Genomic DNA, 16416 nt, shown 5'->3' with positions numbered 1-16416 from the left:
ATTTTTCGTGGTAACATAAACTAACAAGCTATTGTCATGGAAATACACAAGAATACTAATATGCCACTATACATTATCAAATGACTTGTGGCAACGAACAAAAATTATAAATAATATTTGAACTATAAGACCAGAATTTTACATTTTTCTCAAGAAGATTTTATTTGTACATTATGCGTGACAAGGAAATACAAAAGATTTACATGCATTAAAAGTTCTTCGGACACGAGCTGAATGCGGGGGAAGATTAGTTCAAACGAGAAACGGTACAGTACAGAGTAGTTTAACTAAGACTGGCAGCCTGCAACTCACAATAAACAATTTTCACATGGCACAGTCAGGCAACACACATCAGTTAAATTATGAGCAATGAGCCAGCAAACAGCAATGGCAACCAGCGGTGAGTCAGCAACATAGACGAGTTGCAGCAACTGCCACCAGGGGTGCGAAGCATCAGCAGTGGACAGTACACAGCGGCCGATTATGATGTATCAATTCAGAGTGCATAATCATCAACATCATAATCAACATCTTTTGAGTATTCTACATCTGGTACTGTTTCCCGCTTTCTGTTTTCCACTTCTCCCAATCCTGACAATCTCCTTCTTGTAGTCCTCTGGCACCTAATGTGTCCCTGACCTTTCAACTCCAGCTCCTCTTGGTTGCCCAAGCTTTCTTCTTTCTGCTGAGGTCCAGTGCTATACTCTCTCTGGCCATCGGCTACCATCCATCCTTTCCAGATGTCTATACCATTTTAAATGTTTCTGTTGTGTCCTTACCAATGGACACAACTGAAGCTGGCACACTGAGACAGTTTCTGACTGGCACCCTGGATGGCACTTTGAAGTTCGCCACCAACCGTAAGTGCGGTGCAATCCGCAATCTCCACACCGCTGCCAGTGAGATGGACTTCTGCTGTTGTGATAAGCAGCGGCCACTGACAGCAACAGGCTTCATGCTCTTGACAGGTCACTACTTAGTTGTATCTACCCGAAGGACATCCAATGAGTTGCTGTAGAACTTACATTAAGTATCGCAGTGCAATGAGGTGTATATTTGTATGTCACTAATTTGTTTGCACTGTCATAGTTTCTCCATCCACCTCGGGCCATCTAAACCTAATATGACAGATGCAAGCCATTCTACCCCGACAACCTTTACACATCAATTTCACCTCTATGGTGTCCATCACTGTTTTACCAACACCCATGGCGTCTCTTTTTTGTTGGTATTTGGTACTTGGTCCAGCTTGGAGGTGTCACAAATTTGTCTCCTAAAGTTCATCTCTAGTGCAAGCAACTTGTTTCTCTGTCACTTTTTTTATTACAGATGTTTTTGCCCAACACAGTCTATCACATTAAAATCGGTGGGTTCTGATCTATTAGAACAAATGATACTGTGAATTCATTTTTTCAATTTCAATCAATTTTGTCACTGGATCAAGTGAAATAGTTAAGTGAATATTTAGATAGGAAGTCAACTTGCCAGCAACTGTTCAACTTAGGAAGAAAACTAGTTGAGGGAATACAGTTCGTTAACAAAAGATGCAAAACAAAACAAAACTGAACATTTATAGTTAAGTTAGTTTACTATACCAATTTTTTGTGACTTTGCAAATTAATATTCATTAGGAGATTGTCACATGGTTCTCACACAAGGAAGTGAAGCATCTGAATCAATTTTGCAAGACTTCACATCGACAAATTGTAGATGTTCTCAAAAGGAAGGAAAAATTCAATTATTGCACAAATAAATGACAAACTTCCTCAAATAGATAATAGATTTTCTAAGATGGAAGTCTGCGGGTAGTTCGCCTTTTTAGTATTTTTCATCTATTGGTCTATTCAATAAAAACAAGGAACACAAGGTTTACTAAGATGTCTACCCTGATAATGTCGTAAAAAATAATGTAAAAAACATGACAGTATAACATGAACCCTCACCTATGGTGTAAGCACTCTTGGCATCAAATAGAACCTGAATTTTTCCAAAGACCAAAACACATATATCCTGAAAGGTGGTTAATGAGATTTTATGCCATTCCTCACAAGGAACTGTTGAAATTTAAAAACATATTTTGCAGGCTTCTCATCGAGTGATTGTGGATGTCAGGGAATAAGGTCAGGCAAAACCTATTAGATCAGAAAGCAGCATGTCATTCTCAATGGAGAGAAGTCTTCTGAACTAAGAGTGATTTCAGGTGTACTGCAGGGGAGTGTTGTAGGGCCGATGCTATTCACAATACATATAAATGACCTTGTGGATAACATCAGAAGTTCACTGAGGCTTTTTGTGGATGATGCTGTAGTATACTGAGAGCTTGTAACAATGGAAAATTGTACTGAAATGCAGGAGGATCTGCAACGAATTGACGCATGGTGCAGGGAATGGCAACTGAATCTCAATGTAGACAAGTGTAATGTGCTGCGAATACACAGGAAGAAAGATCCTTTATCATTTAGCTATAATATAGCAGGTCAGCAACTGGAAACAGTTAATGCCATAAATTACCTGGGAGTATGCATTAGGAGTCATTTAAAATGGAATGACCATATAAAATTAATCGTCGGTAATGCAGATGCCAGACTGAGATTAATTGGAAGAATCCTGAGGAAATGCAGTCCAAAAACAAAGGAAGTAGGTTACAGTACACTTGTTCGCCCACTGCTTGAATACTGCTCACTGGTGTGGAATCCGTACCTGATAGGATTGATAGAAGAGATAGTGAAGATCCAGGATCATTTAGTAATCGCGAAAGCATTACAGAGATGACAAATAAACTCCAGTGGAAGACTCTGCAAGAGAGACGCTCAGTAGCTTGGTACGGGCTTTTGTTGAAGTTTCCAGAACATACCTTCACCAAGGAGTCAAGCAGTATATTGCTCCCTCCAACGTATATCTCACGAAGAGACCATGAGGATAAAATCAGAGAGATTAGAGCCCACACAGAGGCATACATACTATCTTTCTTTCCACGAACAATACGAGACTGGAATAGAAGGGAGAACTGATAGAGGTACTCAAGGTACCCTCCACAGAGTATGGATGTGGATGTGGATGTGGATGTAGATATAGATGTAGATAAGTGTAATGCTCATCAAACCAATCTTGGACATTTACAGTAATTTCACTAGGGGAATTATGTTTGAAGATACAATTACAAGCTGAAATAAATGCCTGTGCGTCTGAGCAACAGTCCATTCCACAGCGTGGTGCAAAAGTCACTGGACTGTTTTCAGTGCACAGTGCCCAGTGGCCATCCTGTATAGTGTAATAAACTTTACCAGTTACTTTTCCTTTCAGTGTTACATAGGATTCACTGAAAGTCATGGTATGACCACCTAAAACCAATATAGAACATTCTTGCTCTATAGTTGGAAGAAAACAGTCTCATCTGTATGCTCCCGTAGACATTCTCCATCCTTTAGTATTTGAAGCAGCAATGGACTCAGTAAGACCACATTACTTGTTAGCCAGTAATCCATGTTCTGTGCTTCTTGGACCACTGAAGCATCTTCTTTGTATTGGAATGGTTTACAAGAGATTTATCAATAGTAGTTCTACCACTAATTTTCCATTTATCCAGATAAACTGCACTTCTTTCAATGGCACTGTGCTTTAAGCACAACACTCACTTTCATGTTAGTAGTTTCTTGTCAGAAAAAGCTATCCTCATTAATATCACCTGATTCTAACAGTAAGTGTACAATTTCTTTCAAACAAATTTTCTTCATGAAGACTGAATGATATCATGACACTGCACATAGCTAACTGGTAGATTCGTGCCAAAGTGTATACTGACAACTAGCTCTCATAAAAAGTCTACAAAATATTATATAAGAGTAGAACAACATGATATTACAATGATCACAAACTTACTCATGACTCAAAACAATGTCAGCTACATTATAATACAAAGGGAAAACAAAATATGATACCACAGTGTTAAGGCAGCTCAGATAAAAAGTGGAAATATGGCTTGTATCAGGATGATTATGGTGTTTTGTTTACACCTTTTCTAAAGTTATAGAACAGAGCTAAACATAAATGAACTAACAGTAGGTGCATAAAAGATAGTTCCATATACATAAAATAAAGCAAGTGTTTCCTGTCACACTCAGTTAATGCACAATCAACTACAGAATGGTCTTTAATAACTGTCAGATTCTAGGTACTATTTACATTGATCATGAAAACAAACACACAGAAAAAAAAGATAAATACCACGATGTACTGCCAGATTCTCCTTCGCTTGAGAGTAAAGGTGCAACAGCTGAAGATGCCTGTCAAGCAATTCAACTTGTCTTGAGTGCCAAGGTTCACGTAACTCTCCCATGCCCGCTACCTCCTGGAGCAGTTCTTTTTCTTCCTGGATCCAAAGCGCTCTGCAAAAATAAAAATGTTGTTTCTAATTTACTAAGAGTAAATCAGCACAGGTATTACAGGGAACCATTTCTTTCAATTTTATCACGAGTCCTTCTCAACAAACTGAATCTGAGAAAAAAAGAAAAAAAAGTAAATTAACATCTATCTTCTAAATTCCTCAAAGCATACAGTTAACCAAAAACAAACTAAGTATTTACAGTTTTAAATGCAACCTGTTTCCACAACTCAACCACTGAATTGCAGATACTTATTTCTTGTTATTATTTTATTTCATTTAGATACATATTCTGTTTATGAGCGTGCAAGTGCATTGCAATCCAGATCCGCTGAACTTCTTGTTTTATAATTATGGCACACTTCGTTAACTTCATAGTGCAGAGCCATGAACCTCACGGCAAACACCAATAACCCCACAGTAAAATCTCATGAAACACGGCCACTGGAAATGGTCAAAGCAAGGATAACATCTACCTACACACACACACACACACACACACACACACACACACACACACACACACACACACTGACGAGCCAAAGAAACTGGTACATCTATCTAATATCCTATAGGGCCCCTACGAGCATGCAGAAGTGCTGCAACATGATGTGGCATGGATTAGACTAAACATGATGTGGCATGGATTTGACTAATGTCTGAAGTAGTGCTGGAGGGAACTGACACCATGAATCCTGCAGGGCTGTCCATAAATCCTTAAGTGCATGAGAGGGTGGAGATCTCTTGTGAACAGCACATTGGAAGGCATCCCAGATATGCTCAATAATGTTCATGTCTGGGTAGTTTGGTGGCCAGTGGAAGTGTTCAAACTCAGAAGAGTATTTCTGGAACCTCTCTGTGGCAATTCTGGATGTGTGAGGTGTTGCACTGTCCTGCTGGAATTGCCCAAGTCTGTTGGAATGCACAACGGACATGAGGGGGTGATCAGACAGGATGCTTACATATGTGTCACATGTCAGAGTCGTATCTAGATGTGTCAGGGGTCCCATATCACTCAAACTGCACACAGCCCATGCCATTACAGAGACTCCACCAGCTTGAACAGTCCCCTGCTGACATGCATTCATGAAGTTGTTTCCGTATCTGCACACGTCTATCTACTCGATATAATTCGAAACGAGACTCGTTCAACCAGGCAACAAGTTTCCAGTCATCAACAGTCCAATTTCAGTGTTGATGGGCCCAGGCTAGGTGTAAGGCTTTGTGACATTCAGCCATCAGGGATACATGAGTGGGCCTTCGGCTCCGAAAGCTCATATTGATGATTTTTCGTTGATTGGCTTGCACACTGACACTTGTTGATGACCCAGCATTGAAATCTGCAGCAATTTGCGGAAGGGTTTCACTTCTGTCACGCTGAACGATTCTCTTCAGTGGTTGTTGTCCTGTTCTTGCAGGATCTTTTTCTGGCCGCAGCAATGTTGGAGATTTGATGTTTTACCGGATTCCTGACATTCACAGTACACTCGTGAAATCATCATATGGGGAAATCCCCACTTCATTGCTACCTCAGAGATGCTGTGTCCCATCACTCGTGTGCCAACTATATCATCACATTCAAACTCACTATGAACTGAGACACAAAGGAATTACAAACGTTGGCTGGCTGCAAGTGGGGCATCAATTGAAATCAATGGGGAAAGTTGAAAATTTGTGCTCGACTAGGATTTGAACCTGGGTCTCCTACTTATTAGGCAGATGCTCTGACCACTAAGCCATCTGGACACAGTGGTCATTGCGACTGCACTGACTAACCTATATGCCACCCATCCAACCCTCATTCTCAACTTATCCACATACTACTAATGTAGTGGCTCTTGCCGATTACCCTCATTAATCGCAGCATACCACCGATTCCTGTAAGAGTTCAAGCCTAGTCTGCACCTACACTGAAAAGATTATTGGCTGTCTCACCTTAATTATATACACTAATCATCCGGGACATTATGTCCACCAAACTACTATCTATATAAACCAATCCAGGTGATAGCAGCATCACCTGGCAAGGAATGACTGCCAGTTAGACAAATGTATGGTGCATGTAGTATCACTGAGTGTGCTGTCTTTGTGTAGAATGGGGAAGGTGCATTAAATATCTGACTTTGACCGAGAAGAGACTGTAATGGCTCGAAGGCTCACCACGAGCCTTTCAGAAACTGCAAGACCTGTCATGTGTTTGAGGAGTGCTCAGATGAGCATCTTCACCACGTGGCAAAACCAAGGTGAAACCATGTCCAGACATCATGGAGTTGGGTGGCCACCCTACATTACAGATGTCGGATGTTATAGGTTGAGCAGCCAGGTAAAACAGGATAGGCAGCGAACTGTGGCAGAACTAAAATCTAACCTTAATGCTGGGGGGAAGACAAGTGTGCTTGAACACACAGCGTACTGAACACTAACAACAGGCCTCTGCAAATGACAATCCATGCATGTGCCAATGTTAACATCACAACATTGGTGATTATGACTGAAACGGGAACGTCACCATCAGCAATGGATGTTGGCACAGTGGCAGATTATTGCACAGTCTGATGAAACTCAATACCTTCTTCGGCATACCGATGGGAGGGCACGAATCCATTGTCTTTACAGGAGAACAGCTCCTTGACATCTGTACTGTGGGATGGAGGGAAGCTGGCGGTGGCTCCATTACACTCCAGGGAACATTCATGTGGGCATCCCTGGTCCAGTGGAGCTTGTGCAAGGCAACATGATGGCAAAGGAGTACTGTAAATTGGTTGCAGACCTTGAACATGCCTTCATGACAATCATGTTTATGGATGGCAGTGGTATTTTTCAGCGAGATAATGCACCATATCACAAGGCCAGGAGTGTGATGGAGTAGTTCGAGGAACACAGTGGCGAGTTCCAATTGATGTGCTGCCCCCCCCCCCCCCCCCCAACTTGCCAGATCTGAACCTGATCGAACACATCTGGGATGTGATTGAGTGTTGCACCAGAGTTTATCACTCTCCCTCCATAAATAGGTGACTTGAGTGTGCAGATGTGGTGCCCACTCCCTCCAGTGACCTACAAAGGATTTGTTGCTTAATTGCAATGACATCATCACTGTTATCCATGCCAAAGGTGGACATACTGGCTATTAGATTGGTGGTCATATAATGTTCTGGTTGTTCAGTGTATATATGCAGTGTCTGTTCTTTTGGACGTAACATATTTACCCGACTCTAAGACGAGGTTTTTTCTAAATTTGGCAATCGGAAAATATTGGATTGTCTTCTATTCACAGATTAAACTACTGCTGCTGAGGTAAACATTTTTACAGTCTTTAATAAATTAATTGGGGGTTTTCTTACATTTATAGATGAAACTTTGGCTATTGAAGTTAAACAATACAGGGAGAGCACAAAGTATTGCCTGATTATAACAATTTATTACAGACTAACTTTTTGACATAATAATTTACATTTGATGCAGTTACATAGGTAAGTGTTACTAGGTTTTTTAAAGACCACTTACATTAGTAAACCTCAACATGTGCTCCCTTGGTAGCTCGGAGAATGTTGAGGCGGTATTCCAGTTCCTGCCAGGTGTTTTGTAACATGTGTTCTATCACAGTACCCACAGCAGCTTGTATATTAGTATTAAGTTAATCGACGTCAGCAACTGGTGTGATGAAGACTCTGTCCTTGATATAGTCCCAGAAAAAGTGGTCATGGGGTGTAATGTCTGGAAAGCGGGGTGTCCAGGGTTTAGGGTGTTGGACCATTCATTCCAATCCACCAATCCAGAAATGTTTCATCCAGGAAATCATGCTCTCTCAAAGCCCAGTGGGGAGGGGAGCAGGGAGGGTGCTCCATCATGCTGGAAAATTATCCATGGCTTATATTCTTCTAACTGTGGGGCAATGAACTACTGCAAAACGTTTAAGTAAATGTTAGCAGTAATGGAATTTTTCCGTAAAGAAAAAACGCTCCAAAAACCGTGTTATGCATGAGGCCGCATCAAACATTCACTTTTTCGCTGTCTCCCTGTAATTGTACAGTAGCACGTGGAGACTCTGAACCTCATATATGGACATTATGTCTATTTACCATTCCACTGACATGAAAGGTGGATTCATCAGTAAGACATTATGTCTATTTACCATTCCACTGACATGAAAGGTGGATTCATCAGTAAAGCATATGCGATTTAAGTAATCATTAGCGCCATCAATCCTGTTGGGAACCTCAGTTGCAAATTCAGCACGTGTCAGAAAATCATTCAGTTGCAAGGCCTGCATGATTTGCACGAAACCTAAGCCTTTCATGGAGAATCTTCACCACACTCGCTTGTAGTATTTGAAGTTCATGTTGTGCTCGACAAGTTAATTTAGACGGACTCCATTGAAACGATTACTGAACACGATCAACAGTTGCATCACCCACACGAGGCCTGCCACTTTGAGGACAATCTTCAACGCTGCCTGTTTTGTTCAACTTTGCATAAAATTGCTTTTATTGATTTAACGTCAGGAGGGCTGCGTCCACAAGAAGCCCAAAATTTACACTGAACACTGATGGGCGATTTCGTTTCGTGAAAGCAAAGTACACATTGCGCAGTTCTCCTACTTCGACACCATTTCGGCAGCAACTAATGTGACCTAACAGAGCGCATTGGTGTTGTGGAGCACTAGCGCCACCTATTGGTCACAACAACTAGTAACACTGACGTACATAACAGCATCACATGTAATTATTATGTCAAACGGTTATTCTGTTATGAATTTTTATAATCAAGGCAAGACTTTGTGCTCACCCTCTACTTTCTTTCAACCAGGCTCGAGATTTGCTGATGCACATAAGCGCTCTACACAGTATTGATCACAGTCTTACATTTTAGACAGTGATATCAATCTTCCACAAACAATAACATTACAATTGAATTGCGATACTAGTGCAATAGTTGGATACACGAGAAACTAATAAACTAGGCACTACAGCAATCTCATACTCTTCGTAAAAAATTGACAATTTTGTGAAACATGGGAGGAAATAGCATTAAATTCAATCAACTCACAACCTTTTGTTGTCTTTGAGTAGGTTTGCAATAGAAGTTCTCATACATGTATGGATACCATATTCATACATGTATGGATATTGTATACATATATTAATATATGGATATTGTACACATTCAAAGGCGAAAATCTTGTCGTCCTAAAACCATCACATTACTGTGAATCCAAGTCAGTATTTTATGTGGTTATGATAAACTAATAATTTACGAAAAGTGTTGAAAATGTAAGTTTGGTAGCTGTTTATGTATTAGAAACCAGGGGAAAATTCTGCCAGCTTTCAGTCAGCTTTAGAAGAAGAAGGTGACATTCAGATGAAATGAGGAAGGAAATTCATCCAAATTTAAATGCATAACAAATGAAACAAATCACATTAAACTGACTGCAATCATTATTGAAAGAAAGAATATTAGCAGAAATACCCATCGTGTAGGTAGTACCAACAAACAACGCTAGATCATGGCATGAGCGAAAGTTCAAGAATTGGACTGGATTGTGATCTTTTATTTATATATTAGCTGCTCTTCTTACACATGACCTGCACCCTAGAAGATATAGCCGTCCCTGTTTCACTTTTGACAAGCACAGCACTAAAGAAGGCTTGGAAGGGGAATCGCAGTACAAGTTTAGATGAAAACTATAAAAAGTGTGGGTAGGGGAGTGCTGAGCAGGCAGTAAATTTCAACTTGCTGCCAACAATGGGAATATATGTTGCATACTTTGGCTTTTTATGAACATATACCAGTACAAACTACAGTTTGTACTAATCATTTTGTACTAGGAATCAAATTGACTTTAAAATCGGACAAATATTCAACAATAGTATACATTTCTGCATGAGATGATAAAAGTCTAGACTGGGGACACTTTGGTGTTTCATGCAGCATTGTTGTCATGTTCACCATGAGGTACAACACAAACAATATGGGGTGTGTCAGCTGCTTGAATCACAAAATCAATGAGAAAGTGATGGGCAGATGATATGTTTTGGTAGTAAAAGACATTGCAACATTCTCATGGCAGTACAGAAGCAAAATCTGCTGTGTGTTCAAAATATCGCTATATATTCGGCAAAAACAGCCAAATATTTGTGACAATATGTTTCACTGGTGCTCTGTTACAATTATGACGATGATGATAAAGACCAGTGGTACCACAGACACAAGCTAAACAACAGAGGTAGTGAAGATAAAAATTAATGTAAACACTTTCATTTTGTTTATTTTATTTTTCCTTGTATTATCAAAACATAGACAACCAATAAAGGGCCTAAGTTAAGGATAGGCGTAATAGAAACATTTTAGGCACATGCCTTACATCAATAGGGACCGATGACCGTAGCAGTCTGGTCCCTTTAATCCCACAAACCAACCAACCAACCTTACATCAATAGAAGTTTATAATTTTGGTTAATCAGAATATGTTAAAAATAAATTTTTCTCAAGAAGTCTCTTAAAAAATGGGGAGATCATCTTAGAGTCATCTTATACTTCTCCCCCCCCCCCCCCCCCCCCAAACCCCCACCAACCAAACCGCACGCGCGCGGGGGTGTGTGTGTTTTGGCCAATGATCTCTTGAGTGCAGGTGCACAAGTCTCAAACTCTTATTGGAATTGGCAAAATGCCACAAGTAATAAGGATAACAGGGGCACTACATTAATAGTCTGTGGATAAACTGGGAATTTGGGTCAGACAGAAGGTGTGCTTGGGTAGTCCATGCAGTTGCAGTGACCATTGTGTCTGGATGGCTTAGTGGTCAGAGCATCTGCCTAGTAAGCAGGAGACCTGAATTCGAATCCCGATCTGGCACAAACTTTCAACTTTCTTCATTGATTTCATTCAATGTCCACTCACAGCCAATGTCTATAATTCATTTGCATCTTAACCTATTTAAAGTCTAGAGGATGCCACATTCCCAGGCAAAACTACTACTTATTTGAAAGCCTATGAACTTTGTTACACACTTTTGTTTGTCTGATTACTACATTGTACAGTAGGGATCTTCTGTGGTATTCAATGATCAGCATGGAACTGGATGATTTAGATTTTACAAATCAGATTTTAGCCAGGTTACCACTGTTGCTGTGATTCTTTAGTGATACACCTTGTCAAGCAGTATTTTGTTTCACGCAGTTGAAATCTCCATGCTAGATCACAAAATATGCCAACTGACACCATCTCTCTGCCTAAGGAGTCTATTGTATATCAGTTGTAAATGAGAATATAGCTTTAATTGTGGACATATCTTTTTGAAATCCATACCATCTGCAGTTAGTGGTGTCAAAGTTGTCAAGTTACTTCACAATTAATCACTGTTGATACCACTTCTCTATACACAAACACCCCTCAAGCCCATGGCCTTGCCACTATGGAACACTACCTCTCCCGAAGTCCTTCCAATTCCAGAACCACTACTTCATTCCTCATACACATTATCAATTATATCCTTGCACACAACTACTTCTCCTTTAAGAAGAAGGTATATAAAAAAATCTGCAGCACAGCCATGGGAACATGCATCACACCCTCCTAAGCCAACCTCTTTATGGACCATCTAACTGAAACATTCCTAGATTTTCAAAACTGTTCACTGGTAACAACTCAGGGCCTAGACATTACATTCTTATTCCTACATGGCCTCAACATCTTTTCTTCCATCCACTTCTCCAATTCAATGTGCCACCTCCCTCTATGCTGATCTCAACATTTCTGATGGCTCCATCCACACCTCTTTCCATGTTAAATCAACTAATCACTGACGGTACATGCACTTTGACAGCAGTCACCCCTTCCACACCAAAATACCACTCCCACAGAGCAAAGACCCCGGAGACAGTGTATCTGCAGTGACAAAAACTCCTTTGCTCAGTATCCTGAAGGTCTCATTAAGGTCTTCAGAGAAACACACTACCCCCCCCCCCCCCTCTCTACCCCATATCCTCACACACAAATAATCCCTCACACATATCCCACTATCATTCTGGACTGGAGCAACAAAACTGTATCCTTCACCAAAGCTTTGATTATATATCATCATGCCCAGAAACAAGGGACATTTTATCCAAGATCCTTCCCCACCCCTCGTAATGTTGGTTGACATTCATGGAGTCACTACACCCACTCCATTCACCGATACCTCCTACCATCATGGTATGAATCTGAGAGTGATCAAATACTGACCAAAACTAGTTACCACTGAAATAAATGTTTTTGTGGCCGAGACTGCTGTAATCCATTTTTAAAGTACTTTTAGAAATGTTCTCAAATATTACTACATTCTTCACTCCCATAAAGCTCAACAAAACAGTTTCTCCTTCCTTTGTCCTGTCACCCCCTACCAATCAACACTTTCAGATCATATTTATCGTATGCTGCACCTCACCGGCTCTGGTACCCACGTATATCATGCTCAGCCTGTGCGCCTGTAACCTCTCCCTTCAATGTTCCTAACCTGCAGCCTCCCTCTGAGCCACTACCTATTCACCTTAACCCCTCTTTCTGCTACCAGCCTCGTTGAAATGCAATCCGACATTTCCCATACACCAGCACTTTCACTTTGTGTGTGTGTGTGTGTGTGTGTGTGTGTGTGTGTGTGTGCGCCTATTGATGACTCATTGTTTCTGTTATTTAGTGAATTGCTGCCATTACTCCTAAATTATTTACATTCTTGCCACAATAAAATGATTAAATTGTACCCTATGCAAAATTCTACCAGGCAGCTTCCCCTTTTATTTTTCTGGCCCATTACTTTGTTTGCGTCTCTTAATTTTCCTATTATTGAATTCCAGTGCCACGTAACAATTAAATTTTCATCTCTCTTAATGAATTGAATAATGTTTTATCTACAGAACTAATAGGCTTATATACTACTTCTACTATGGTCGCTTTTGGTATTGTGCTTATCTTGATTGTGATAATGTGTTGACAAACTAGTTTGCTAGACTTTACTATTTTCTTATTCATTATCACTTTCATTCCTGCATTATCCTTACTTGGTTTTTTGTTAATAATAACTCTCTACTCAATTGATCAGCCACCTCACTGCATATCTATCAGGTAGTCACTGTGACCCATCATGGCAGTGATGATAAGGTCAGGATCTGGCTTGAGGTTATGACTGGCTGTCCTTTATTCTGTTGAGAAGTTACTTTTTCTTAGGAAGAGACCTGGGTATGGGTGGTGAGGCCAAGCTGGAGGTAGGGAATTCCTGGAGCATGGCCAGGTGTTGGCATGGTAGGATGGGGAGAACACATTATGTTTAGATGACAATATGAGCTGTGAGAGAGAAGATTCAATGTTGGGATTAGACTGGCTTTTGTTTAAGGGAATGGTAGTGAAGAAGTGTTTCACTGTTCATTGGATAGAAATCAAACTTCTGTGGGATTGAGGTGTTTTGTGGGAGCTTAACAATGATGTTTCTGGTTTTGTTTGTGTTCTGGATTTCATGGTGTTCTGGAAGATGTGGCAAATTAAAAAGTTCAGCTAGACAGGGTCAGGGTGCTATGAGTGGTTGACGGGAGGGTGGAGGGGTGGGGATAGGGGTGGGGGGTTCACCGTGCATACAATAGCTGTTAATGGGTAGCGGAGCTACAAGGTGGGAGTAGCATGCCAAAAGGTTGGATAATTTATGGAGGTGATGTCCGGAATTCTCTTCCAGGTGTTTGAGAACGAGAGGTTTGATTTTGGAGACATGGTGTGTATAGTTTGGGCTACACGGTAACAATATCTTGTTGAGGAAGCAGGGATGGTTCTGGGCTGCCTGTGCCTTGGAGATGGGTTTCTGCAGCACAAGGTTTTCAGGGTTAGGAACTGGAGGAATCTGAAAAGGTGAAGGTTGTTACTAAATGAGAGATAGGATCCAGAAAAAGGAATTTTTGTTGTTCAGCCGCTGGAGGAGATTCCATGGCATAGGCAGCATTTAAGGAGCAGATGTAGGATTCGGTTTTAGCTACGGACAGGGATACTTTTCCAAACTAATGCAGACAAATGAAGGAAGGGTCCATTTGGGCTGGGGTGGTGCTAAGAAGATGTGAAACATCACAGGAGAAGGAAGAATGTAAAAATTAAGTGGTTGAACTGGATAACAAAGTTTGAGTTTGTGGGGTGAAACAATTGGAAGAAATTGTGCTGAGGGCAATATGATAGTTTTGTGTCATGAGGATATTTAATTGTGCATAAGTTATCATCACTCGTGGGAAAGAAAGAGGGAAAGACAAAAAATTCTGATGGGAGCAATGTGTGAGGAGGGGTACATTGATATGAACATGAACTGTAGCGGTTTGTTGCTATGATAGTGTTTTAACTGTGATTCGGTTGAGAGGTGGTTTGTAGAACAGCATGTGATGTAGTGTATTTGTTCTCTAGCTTGTCAAGGTATTTATTCTGAAAGCTAGCAAGTTTTCTTCCTCCTCTGTGTGTGGGTTTCAAACATTCAGAATTACTTTTATTTGTTGAGTGGTCCCCTTCACTCCTAAATTATTTACATTCTTACCATGATGTGATGATTAAACTGTACTCTGTGCAAAATTCTACCAGGCATCTTTTCCTTTTATTTCTTTGCTCCATTTCTTCGTTCTCCTAGTATTTTTTTCGTCTCTTTTATTTTTCTGTGTTTGAAGTCCAGTCCTCTTTAACAATTAAACTTTTGTCTCCCTTAATAAACTGAATAATTTATCTGTTGAGCTATTACACACACACATTTCAAATACAGTGGGCTTTGGCTTTTTGTCTATCTTGACTATGATAATGTGTTCGCTACACTGCTCAAAGTATTCTCTGCCATTCCTGCATTATCCTTACTTTACTTTTGTTGTTGATAACGCTGTACTCACCTAGCCGACCACCTCACTTCACTAATTTCCACTGTTTTAAATTCAGCCTAAACCCTCAACCTGCCTACCAAGTTAAGTGATGTAACAGTCCACAATTGACTTGTAGGAAGCCAGCTTTGTTTCCTCTGATGACACCATCAAATTATGCTGTTGCCCAAGTTTTCACAGGCACCTCTAGTGCTGCATAGATTGAGTAGCGTACATCCAAACTCATAGAAGCCATCAGGTGTTATGAAAGCAGTCTTTTCTCATTCAGTTTGTCAACCTTGATCTGCCAGTAATCTGCTCCATATCCGTAGTGCTGAAATACTTTCACTCCCTCGAGACACTTCAAGGTGTCATCAATTCACAGGAATGGGTATAAATTCATTTTGGATAGTTTTTTCAGCTGCCTATAACTGATGAAGAAATATCAGATGCCATCTTTCTTCTGCACAAGGACTAACAATTCTCTGACAGTCTTATGATGTCTCATAGAATCTTCTCCAGGTCTTCCTGAATTATCTGTCATTTAGCTGCATTAATGCGGCCACAAACTGACACAGAAAGGCCAGCATTATTCCTCAGTGAATCTGTGGCCTGCTGGTGGCTGGATAGTAGATTCCTCCGCTGTGTAATCAGTAATGGTAGTGCAACTTGGTTCTCTATTGATGGCACAGAGGTGACCTTCCTGGACTGGTCTGGTTGCCCATATGCACATTTCCTTAAGATGAGTTGCTGTTGACAACTGGTGAATTAAATCTCTGATTGTCCATTTCTGATGGATCATATGATCATTGCTGACACACAGATTCTTTCGTAAAACTGAGTACTATTTTGCATTCGACCACAGCTTCACTGTTTAACTGAGTTTCCAGACTACTGATTGTAAGCTGCTTTTCAAAAAGACATGAGTTGAGGGCTGCAAAACAAAAATCGCTGAAAAGGTCATACTGTTGTTGTCTGGGGAAGGAGGAGCAGTCCCTGTAAGAGTGCTGATTCCTAAACTCACTGCTAGAGACATAAGAGCACACACCCACATGACAAAAGAGCGAATGTGTACACATATTGACTGTTTACTATATTTGGTTGTGATGGAAATAGTAAAACAGACATTTCTAAAGCAGAGCAAAGGGGTGTAGTGTATTTTTTGACAGCAAAAAAGAGTGCAAGGAATGGAAA

At 40.5% G+C, this 16416-nt stretch overlaps 1 protein-coding gene across 4 annotated transcripts in view; it reads right to left on the bottom strand.

Moving 5' to 3' along the window:
* Nucleotides 1-16416, bottom strand: part of LOC126268203 (inositol polyphosphate-4-phosphatase type I A) — a 251957-nt gene that overhangs the window by 71019 nt on the left and 164522 nt on the right. For all 4 annotated transcript variants that reach the window (XM_049973825.1, XM_049973826.1, XM_049973827.1 and 1 more), the window contains one exon: nt 4225-4385. In XM_049973825.1, the coding sequence (XP_049829782.1) occupies nt 4225-4385 (161 nt within the window). The remainder of the gene's footprint in view (nt 1-4224; nt 4386-16416) is intronic.

This window comes from Schistocerca gregaria, chromosome 4 (assembly GCF_023897955.1).
Source record: "Schistocerca gregaria isolate iqSchGreg1 chromosome 4, iqSchGreg1.2, whole genome shotgun sequence".
Lineage (NCBI taxonomy): Eukaryota > Metazoa > Arthropoda > Insecta > Orthoptera > Acrididae > Schistocerca > Schistocerca gregaria.
Note: the sequence above shows the minus strand (reverse complement) of the source record. Positions and strands in the feature narration are given on the sequence as shown.